At 52.8% G+C, this 9,591-nt stretch overlaps 2 protein-coding genes across 2 annotated transcripts in view; both read left to right on the forward strand.

Annotated features, from left to right (window-relative positions):
• Window positions 1-2,964, forward strand: part of SEC16B (SEC16 homolog B, endoplasmic reticulum export factor) — a 15,478-nt gene extending 12,514 nt beyond the window's left edge. The window contains exons 12-13 of the mRNA XM_023531270.1: window positions 1,525-1,642; window positions 2,804-2,964. Of these exons, the coding sequence (XP_023387038.1) occupies window positions 1,525-1,642; window positions 2,804-2,964 (279 nt within the window). The remainder of the gene's footprint in view (window positions 1-1,524; window positions 1,643-2,803) is intronic.
• A 2,399-nt stretch (window positions 2,965-5,363) lies between these two features.
• LOC111740535 (protein transport protein Sec16B-like) overlaps window positions 5,364-9,591 on the forward strand; it is an 11,801-nt gene continuing 7,573 nt past the window's right edge. The window contains exons 1-3 of the mRNA XM_023531228.1: window positions 5,364-5,501; window positions 6,301-6,441; window positions 7,600-7,732. Of these exons, the coding sequence (XP_023386996.1) occupies window positions 5,364-5,501; window positions 6,301-6,441; window positions 7,600-7,732 (412 nt within the window). The remainder of the gene's footprint in view (window positions 5,502-6,300; window positions 6,442-7,599; window positions 7,733-9,591) is intronic.

Genomic DNA, 9,591 nt, shown 5'->3' on the forward strand with positions numbered 1-9,591 from the left:
GACTGCTCAGGGCCATGGGGATGGCTTTAAAGAGTAAAAATCAATACTAGTCGTTTGTTAAACACTTAGCCTGTGCCCCATGCTTCGATGCATATTATTTCATTCCACACACATAGGTAGGAATATCGTCCCCATTTTACAGACGTGGACACTGAGGTGTAGAGGTGTAAAATGACCCACGATCACAGAGCTAACGAGTAGTGGAGTCAGGTCTGTCTGGTTCCGGGGACCTAGCCCTTCCCACACCAGCACACCTGCCCGCTTTGTCGTGAGTAACAGGAGAACCGGACACTGTCGTCCGGGTCCCGCAGAGGGGCTTCCCTTCTTCGCCACCTCCGCACCTTGACCTTCAAAGCTGGGCGTGTTAGATTTGACGTGTCGTCTGGAGTTGGATGTGGCTCGGATGTCTGAGGCCAGCAGGATGGCTTTCCCATTATAAAGACATGTGATCCTTTTGCCCCAAAGTCTTCCTTCCTTACCCTTGAAGTCCAGTAACTTTTGTAGGGTACATCTTGGCGTTGACTATCTGGGTCAGTTTTTTCTCAGGACACAGTATGCTCTTTAACACGTGTATTCATAGCCCACAGTTCAGGACTGTTTTCTTGAATCACAGCCTTTAATATTTGTTCTGTTCCATTGTTTTGGTTTCCTTTTCAGGAACTCCAGTATACACATTTCATATATATAAGAACGTGAATTCTGTATATATAATTTTCTCTTTAAAAAACTTGCCTGTGTTTCATTTCTTTCTCGCTTGCTTTTCTGATTTTCTTCTTGTATTTTCATCAGTGTCTCTTTGCTTTCGTTCTTGCTGTTTTTGTCCTCATTTCTTTGATTTTTCTCCTGCTTCCTCCTTGAGCTCTGCAGGCCACATTTACCTGCTCCTGTTGCCCAACATCGTTCCCGAGCTCGTGTAACTTCATTTTAGGCCCTTGCTTTGTAGAAGAAGTCGTTTCATTCCTTTATTTGACTTGAATTCATGATAAAATGTTTGGTGACGATTCTTGGTTTCATGGTAACATTTTTTCTGGTGAATGTTCTTTCTACTTTCGATTTATTTTTCACATTCCTTCCCTACTTTTGCCTTTGTAGTGTGTACAGATCCTGTGCACGTTCCTCTGTAGTAGTCTGGGCTTCCGTGGACCAGTTATTTATGGGAGGTTTGTGCTAGGAGGGACCAGGCCTGCGTTCCAGGCATTTTCTGTAAGCGCACAGTCTTTGCTTCTCCTTGACCAGTGGAGATGGCTGAGGGACCCTGTCGTTTGTATGTATGTATGTATGTATGTATGTATGTATGTATGTATGTATGTATATGTACCTGTCTGCCTATCCATTCTTGTAGGAATTTTGCCTTTTTAAAATGAGAACTTGAATTTAATGAATGGCAGCACTGCGGGCAGTATAATGGGCGTTCCCCGAACTCCTCCAAACCAGGAAATACTCAACAACCTTCTTCACCTCCATTCTGGCCAGTACTACATTACTGAGTGAATCTTCAATATTGTTTTCTCTGCTGCTTTTCAGTGTTGTGGGGACAAGCAGTGGGGAGACTGGAGGCCTCACCTGGCAGTGATTCTGTCAAATCAGGGTGGGGACCCGGAGCTGCATCAGCGCACAATCGTCACCATGGGGGACACCCTGGGTAAGCGGAAGCCAGCATCGTCTTTCTCCTCTCCTCTAAGGCATCCACAAGCCAACTTTAAACATCCTGCGCTGAGGTTCCCAGGGTCTGTGTAGGGCCCAAGTCTATACCTCTGGTTTGCCCTTGACACAGGGGATAGAGATTCCGGGGCAAGAAGCACCCCTGCCTCTGTTTCCTGGAATTTCTTTGGGAAGCCGGTGCAGGCCAGGTCCCTGCGGCTCCGCGGTTCTACTGCTGGAGGAGGCTCCTTTCAGTAGTGGCTCATCTGTCTCTGGTCAGAGTCCCCTGAAGATGAGTTGAGACACAGGGCGTCTTGCCTCCTGATGCCTGCTGTTAGTCCCACAGTGACCCAGCTCGACCAGACAGGAAATTCTATTTTTGCCTGAACTACCCTGGATAATCACGTAGTCTTTATTTCTATCATCTCCCTGTGACCATGGCCTTAGAAACACGTAGGGGCTATGGAGTGTTCTAGATCCGTGATTCTCAGATTCGGTCAAGGGGCAGAGCATCTGGAAATCGTGATGCTCTTCGTGGAATTTTGTGAGATTGGGCCAAGTTGCTCAGCACCCAGGTGCAAAGGGAACTAACATTTGCTGAGCCCTTTTTGAGTGCCGGGCTTTGTGATAGGCACTTCACCTTCTTGAATTAACTCAGTTTTGGAGGAAACGTATGGGAGGACATTTTAAAGCTGGGGACAATTTGGTAATTAATGCGATTTTTATGAGCATCGGTAAAAGCCTTCTATTGTTTGATTTCACCAGGGCTGGCATTAGTGCCCCAAGAAGCCTAGTTTAAAAACTGCTGCTTTCAATGGCCCACTTCCTTGCTCAGGTGTAGGCATCTCTATCGGGGTCTCACCCTCAGGAAGCACTAAAATGCTTATAAAATTCCTAATTAAAAATCCATTAGGGGGAACGTAAAATAGTGCCTTATTCCGGCTGAAAAGAATTGAAATGTAATGTCCGAGGCCAAAAACGTGGACGGGAAAGGAGTGAGTGGGGCCTGGGGTCCGTGCAGCGGTCACGAGAAGGTCCTGCCTTTGTTCCCATGAGGCCCCTCTCCTGTGACCTCAGCGCCCACCCGCCCCGCCCCCCATCCCACCCAGAGGATAAGGCCCCACGTGGCGGGTCCCCTGACAGGGTTGTCCTCCTCCTGCAGCGGGGAAAGGGCTGGTGGAGGCAGCTCACTTCTGCTACCTCATGGCTCACGTGCCCTTTGGCCACTACACGGTGAAGACGGACCACCTGGCCCTGCTGGGCAGTAGCCACAGGTATGCGACCTTCTGGGGGAAAGGGGCATTTTCCAGGGGATTGTTTTAGGCCTTGCCGAGTTTCACGGCTCCCTTTCTCATTTTCTTGTGTGAATCTGAGCTACTGCTTGTCCCCTCCTCTGGGGTTTTCGGCAGAGGTGTGGGCAAGGAGCTGCCCCGTGGGCGCCTTATCACACCGGCGGGGGCTTTGCGGGATGCAGCGGCTTGTGGGTGTATTGTACCCTTCTGGCCACTTGGTGACGCCCTGGCTCCACGGCCAGGGACTGTCTCTTAGACATGTTGGCGTGAGGGCCTTTGGCTTACTGCTTGGAGTTAGGCAGCCTAGGGCAAAACTGGAAAGTGGAAGAAGTCTGTTTAGCTTCTGCACCCCTACCCCGACTTGGTGCACGAGTTACTCAAAGTCCCACCTGTCACTTATTCTCCATCAGCTGTCACTTTAGGCTTTTCACGCAGGAAGACCTTAAGGAGCCCCTAGACGATGACTAAATGGATACAAAGGCCGGTGGCTTCCTAGCGGTCGTCCACGTTCTGGACCTCTCTTCCCCCGACCCTGTAACAATTATGATTTCCTAAGCTCTTATGGTGTGCCAGACATCTGATTTATTTCCTTGCATCGTTACAAATTTACCCTGTGAAGAAAGCGTATTTCTAATCTTCACTTTATAGAGGAGGGAAGCTGAAGCTCAGAGAGGTTAAGTGACCTGTGGTGTCCAGTCAGAGTTGGAGTCCAGACTGCCCGCTGCAAAGCCCTTACTTCTAACCGCTGCACTGGACCGCCTGCACACATCGCTGTAGAGACACACTGTCTTGTTGCCTGTTTATCGAGGCCCTGGGCTCTGACAGCAGCGCACAGTTAGCTTGTCAGAGAAGCCCATCTGTGCCAAATATGACAGTAAGAGTGTGTGGGTTCATGTGTCTCCCTGCTATGTTTATACTGCACAAGGAAACTTCTGGAGACACAGTCGTAACCAGGATCAGCCCTGCTGGCTGCTGCGAGCTGCTGAGGGGGACATTTGGAGCACTGGGACTCTGATGGCCCCTCAGATTAGATCAGGTTCACCCAGCCTGCTTCCTCACTGGCCGAAGGAACATCCAGCAAAGGGGCCGTCACTGGGATTGTGGCCCAGCAGGCCTCCGCATCCTCTGCCATGCCCACTTCGTTCCGTGCTCTAGGGGTGTTACATTGCTCCCTCTTTCCTGCTCTTTGGCTCCGGTCGGGAGTGGCCTGTCACGGGTGCACCTTCTAGGCTTCCAGGCCCTCAGGTTAGCTCCTAGCATGTTTCGGGAGGACCAGTGCCCCACCAAGCTGGGAGGGAAGGCAGCTTGCCTTGAGCGACCCTCCAGTGAAGGCGGCAGAGGACCCCGCCCCCACCTCCCCCCACCGCCCTTGCTGCCCGGCCCCATCCCCTGGGCCTCTGGGGCAGGGCTCTGTTCTCATCCTTCTCTTGCTTCAAGAAAATGGGGCACGAGGAGGCAAAGCATTCACTCTGGACTCCCCGAGTCTCCTTCCGCTCTTGGAGCTGCTCCGGGGGTCAGCCCGGGAGAGAAGCTCTGCCCTGAGTGGGGGAGCCGGTGTTTGGCTGTCTGCTAGGATTTAAGCTCCTCTCCCTGATCTCGGCCTCTTTTATTGTTATTCCCTGGTTTTAGTCAAGCGTTTTTGAAATTTGCAACAACCGAGGCTATCCAGAGGACGGAAATCTTTGAGTTCTGTCAGACGCTGGGCCGCCCCCAGTCCTTCATCCCTTCTTTCCAGGTAATGGAACCCGCACGAGGCCAGCACCCGAGCTGTGTCAGCTGCCTCTGGACAGCTGGATTTTCAGCTCTGCAATGTGGCACATGGTAGCTAGGCTCCGTTGTCTACCAACTTCCCCTCATTAGCTCAAGCGTGGGGAGGATGAGGATTTCTTTCCAGGTCCCCTAAAGGTCTGTATTTTAAGATATGAAAGCAAAACACTGCAGCGGCCTCTCTGCCGGAGGCTCTAGCCTCGCTCCTGACGGATGAAAATCCTGCCTGTGGCCCTGGGCTTGGGCCTGGGCCTGGGCCTGCTGTGCAGCTGCTCTCTCTCCACACAGCCGCCCCGTCTCCCCGGCCCCCACAGCCACCTGCAGGGAGGGGGCAGGAAGGCGCTGCCTGGGGGCGGCTCGCCCTGCTTCCTCTCCTACTGACCTGCTTCTCTGACCTCTTTTGGACGCCTCTGTCTTCTAACTGGAGGCTCTTCCCCGCTCCGTCCGCGGCTAGCACCCTTCTCTCTCTCCGCCCCACCAGGGCGTCAGTGTCCACTGTTCTAACTTCTCTTCTCAGCTTCTTCCCTTGATGCCCTATCGTCGCCTTCAATGCATAAAGACTCCTTCAGTGCCTGTACCGAGAGTTACACAGTGGCGGCAACAACCCTCTCCCCCCAAAAATCAAACAGAACACAAAACGAACAGAACCTTGACAGTGAATGAATGAATGACTGGATACAGGAAAACGACCCTATTAGTATCTTCTTCAAGAGTTTTAGCAAAGACGTGCCTTCTCCAGCAAAGCCTTCAGACTCTTTCTCCTTCGGGCACCCGCCCCTCAGCTTGCCCCGGCCGGCCGCAGTGAGAACAGCTCGTTTTCGTGGGTGCAGTCTGCATGCCTGCTCCGCGTGGGCTGCATCGGGCTATTATGCTTCTAGCGTTCCATTTCTAATCCTGAGGGGCAGGTGTGTTAACCTCCTTTCGCAAAAGAGGAAACTGAGGTTCGGTGCTTTCTGCTCACATCTCTCGCACGCCATTTGTCCTGAGCACACGGGTTATCTCGTTTAACCGTTAGGAGGACCACGGGGTAGATAGTGTTCTTGTTCCCACACCGTGGTGAGGAAAGTGAGCACGCGGAGAGGCGGGGTGACGAGCCAGGGTTCCATGCCCGGCGTGGAGCTGGGATTCGATCTTGGGGTGTGTCTGATTCCCAGGCCCTCGCGTGTGCTTCTCTGGCTGCGAGGCCATATTCGTGTCCTCTCTGCCTTGGGTTTAAGCTCCGGCACCAGAGTAATTTCTTCTTCTTTTTACATGTTCCCTTGGCGCCGGGTCCTGTGCCGCACATACGCCAGGCTTTCCCGAGTCATGGGTGCCTGAAAAAGAAGTAAATGGTCTGGTGCATTTCCATGGTGACCAGGGCCTCAGAGGATTGAGTGGCTGTGACTCCCACCCCTTCATCATGCAGGAAGTGCAGGCTGGGTTTGGAACTGTGACCACACACGGATAGAATGCCCCAAATGGCCCCAGGCCCTCCTTGATGTTCAGATGCCAGAGTCGGAGGAAGCTGGCAGTCAGCTGACTCCCAAGAAGTCTTATCTACACTTCTCTCTCTCTGTCCCCGCCTGGATGGACTGGTCACTGGCCCCGTTCCTCTTCACAGGTTTATAAGCTCCTTTATGCTGCCCGGCTGGCGGATTACGGCCTTGCGTCCCAGGCCTTGCATTACTGCGAAGCCATTGGCACGGCCCTACACAGCCAGGGAGAGAGCGGTCACCCTGTGCTGTTGGCGGAACTCATCAAGGTGAGCTTCACAAAGGGTTCTCTGCAGGCGCTTTATCCTCCGTGTTCAGAGAAAGGCATTGTGCAGCTGCTTAGAGTCCACATCTCATCCTCTTTGAACATGCTGTAAAATGGGAGCCCGTGGCTGGCTTTGACCACGTCCGTGCGCCCAGATGTGCTAAGCCGAGGCCCGACCCTGCACAGAGAAGGCTGTTGGTGGGGGGCACAGGGAGATCGGGGAGACCGGAGACCGGGCGTGAGCTGTGCAGGCCGTTCACGCTGCCTGTGCTGCTTCTGGAGCAGTAACACTGCATGCTGAGGGCAAACCATTCTAACTGTAAAAGCTACGCTTCGAAAATGTATTTTAGTGATTAAAACAGGAAGTGCTCCTTATGAAAATGCTTTTAAAGGTATGGAATACTTTATCACAGGCGGGATACATTTTTTAAAAAATCAACTTTTAGTTCCTGGGGAAGAAAACAATCAGGGAAACGGTTGTTTCAATTAATTAAAAACCATATATATTAGCTGGAGAGTCAAAGGCAGCCGACCACGAGTTTTTGCTTTGCTTTAGATGAGGCCCAAATGTTGGGTTCCGTAACCAATAAAATCTGTCCCCTTGCCCTGAGGCTTCTGCCAACAGGAGGGTGGTGGGGAGTGAGCCCAGGGACCCAGAAGGGAGGAGTAGGAAGGTTTTGGAAATCGGTGACGGAATAGAGTCTTGCAATACAAAGTCGTCCCTCGGCTAGCAGCGTGGGCGTCCCCTGGGAGCTGGTTAGGAATGCAGAACCTCAGGCCCCACCCCGCCTTCTGCCATCAGCATCCGCATTTTAACAAGGTCCCGGGGGGTCCTCCGAGCCCTGAAGTTTGAGAAGCACTGCCACAGAGCGGACAACTTGGCAGGGACATAAAGCCGAGTAACTGCTTCTCCACGTATTACATTTCTTGATCTAACACCAAGATGGGTTAATTGCTTATTTATGTTGCAGTTTTGGGAAGATATCTGCAGAATTTGCTCTCTCTCAATTAATTATTCTTTCTATCCTATTTTACAAGTGCATTGAGGTTCTTTCTTCTTTTCCCTTATTGCCTCTTTCCCCATTTCCTTCCCATGCCCCTTCTCTCCCTCCTTTGCCCTCTCTTACTTTCTGCCCCTGGCCCGTCTGGAAACTTGGCACAGCTGGCAGAGAGGCTGAAGCTGTCGGATCCTCTGGTGCTGGAGAGACACCGTGGAGATGCGGACCAGGAGCCAGCGTGGCTTCTGCGCCTCCGGAGGCAGCGCCAGGAGCTGGAGGCGAGTGGGGTGCTGCCGGGTCAGTGGCCGGGCCCTTCGCGTCCCCCTTAGTTCCCCTAGACACAGAGGAGGCAGGCACCGACCCAGGCAAGTCCCCGACCCCATCGCTCACGAGGCCCAGTCGGACGGGGAAGGGGTGGCACTCAGCCTCCCGGCTGCTGCCCCTCTCCTGGGCAGAAACATTTTTCCGGGTTCGCTTGTGAGACAGTGGGGCCCTTTTCAAAATCAGCCTCGCCGCCCTTCTCTGCAGGCCCGGAAAGCGCGTTTTGTGACCATCAAAGCGTCCACCTCTCTGCTAGGAACAGCGGGTCACAATAGACCCATGTCACTTTCATGTAATGTAGGCCAATCGCTTAAAGATGTGCGGGCCTTTCCTTTTTGGCTCTGACAATCGCAGAAGCTGCTGGTACTAATCTGTCAGCAATCGGCACAGGGTCTCCTCCCTTTTCTTTCATTCTCTCTGAGAGAGGGCAGGGTGGGATTTTTCAGGCACGTGTGGCCTTTACTCTCTCCGTGTGCTGCTCGCTCTGGAGTTGGGTTCCTTTCACTTGCCCCGTCCTTGGGGAAACATGGACGGCCCTGGCCTCCTGGGCCCTTCCTGCTCCGAGCAGAACTGGGAGATGGGAAGGGCCGAGGCCGCCCCCAACCCAGCGGACCCTCTTCTCCAGCCCCCCGCATTTGGCTGAGGTTCCCTAACCTTGTCACTCCCTCTGAAGTTTCTTTTTTACTTAAGTTTTAAACCATTGTTCTCTGTTCTTGTTTTCCTTTGTGATGCTTAAAGGATTTTGTTTTATTTTAAATAGCAAAAGGTAGCAGGAAATACTGGGGATCCCTGGTCTGCTCACTCCGATGTTTCGGGAGCCAGAGGAACAACAGGTACCCAAACTGATGAGCCGAGTGTTGTAAGTAACTGACTCCTGGGAGCTGATCAAACAAGATAACACAACTTAAAACATATCTTCCCCTCCCTTCCCGGAGTGGCTTCCTTGCCCGAGTCAGCCTGACCACAGGTCCAGGCACCTTCTCCATGGGGCCCCTGCGGCCACAGCATCCTGGCAGTTCTAAATTCCCTCGTTAGTAGAGTGTCTGCTTCCCATTCGGGTTTTAACACCTGTTGCAAGTGTTGTTATCTGATTGTTTCACCTGCATCACTATCTGTCCCCAGCTGAATACATTAGTGTTGGGGTCATAGGGAGCTGTTCAGATTTTTGATCAATCGCCACACACACGTGAAGTACGTTTCAAAGCATTTCAGCACGTCCCTAGTTCCCCTGAGGATGCCTCTGAGTATTGGGTCCACAGACGTTATTGCCCCCAATTCTGTGCTTGTTCCCCAAAGTACACCCCCTTGTGAAGTCAGAATAGGGCCTCATGTTTCCACTTCCAGCCGCTTCCCAGCCTCCAGCCCTTCCTTCAGGGAGGGGTGAGGGGAAGGCAGGAAGGGCGGGCCCTGGCTTCTGTGCCACAGAATCTGTGAAGCTGAAGGGCTGGAGGAGAGTCGGGCTGGGTGTCTCTGAAAAGCCGCTTCTGCTAGGAAGCAGCCGTGTCTCCTGTCACCCAACGGAGTAGGTAGGTCGGCCGCCCACAGCAGTGCTGTGACCTTGGGCCAGTCCCCGTCAACATGCATATCTTAGCCCATCTCAGCCAGTACGAATACCAGCCAGGGCCCTGCCAGGGCACACGCTCCAGTTCCTGAAGAGCAAAGCCATGATTTCTGTGGTCTGATTGGCGTTTTCACTGGAAACTTTCTAAGTTTCACATATCCCGGCCCATTAGGAAATCCTCGAGGGAGAAAGCTCGTCTAAACATGGAGAGTGGCGTCAGGTGCGATGGCAGTTCCCGCCCTCCCCGGGCTCTGGTCTGAGGCTCAGGGATCAG

The sequence above is a fragment of the Pteropus vampyrus genome, unplaced genomic scaffold (assembly GCF_000151845.1).
Source record: "Pteropus vampyrus isolate Shadow unplaced genomic scaffold, Pvam_2.0 Scaffold65, whole genome shotgun sequence".
NCBI classification, from domain to species: domain Eukaryota; kingdom Metazoa; phylum Chordata; class Mammalia; order Chiroptera; family Pteropodidae; genus Pteropus; species Pteropus vampyrus.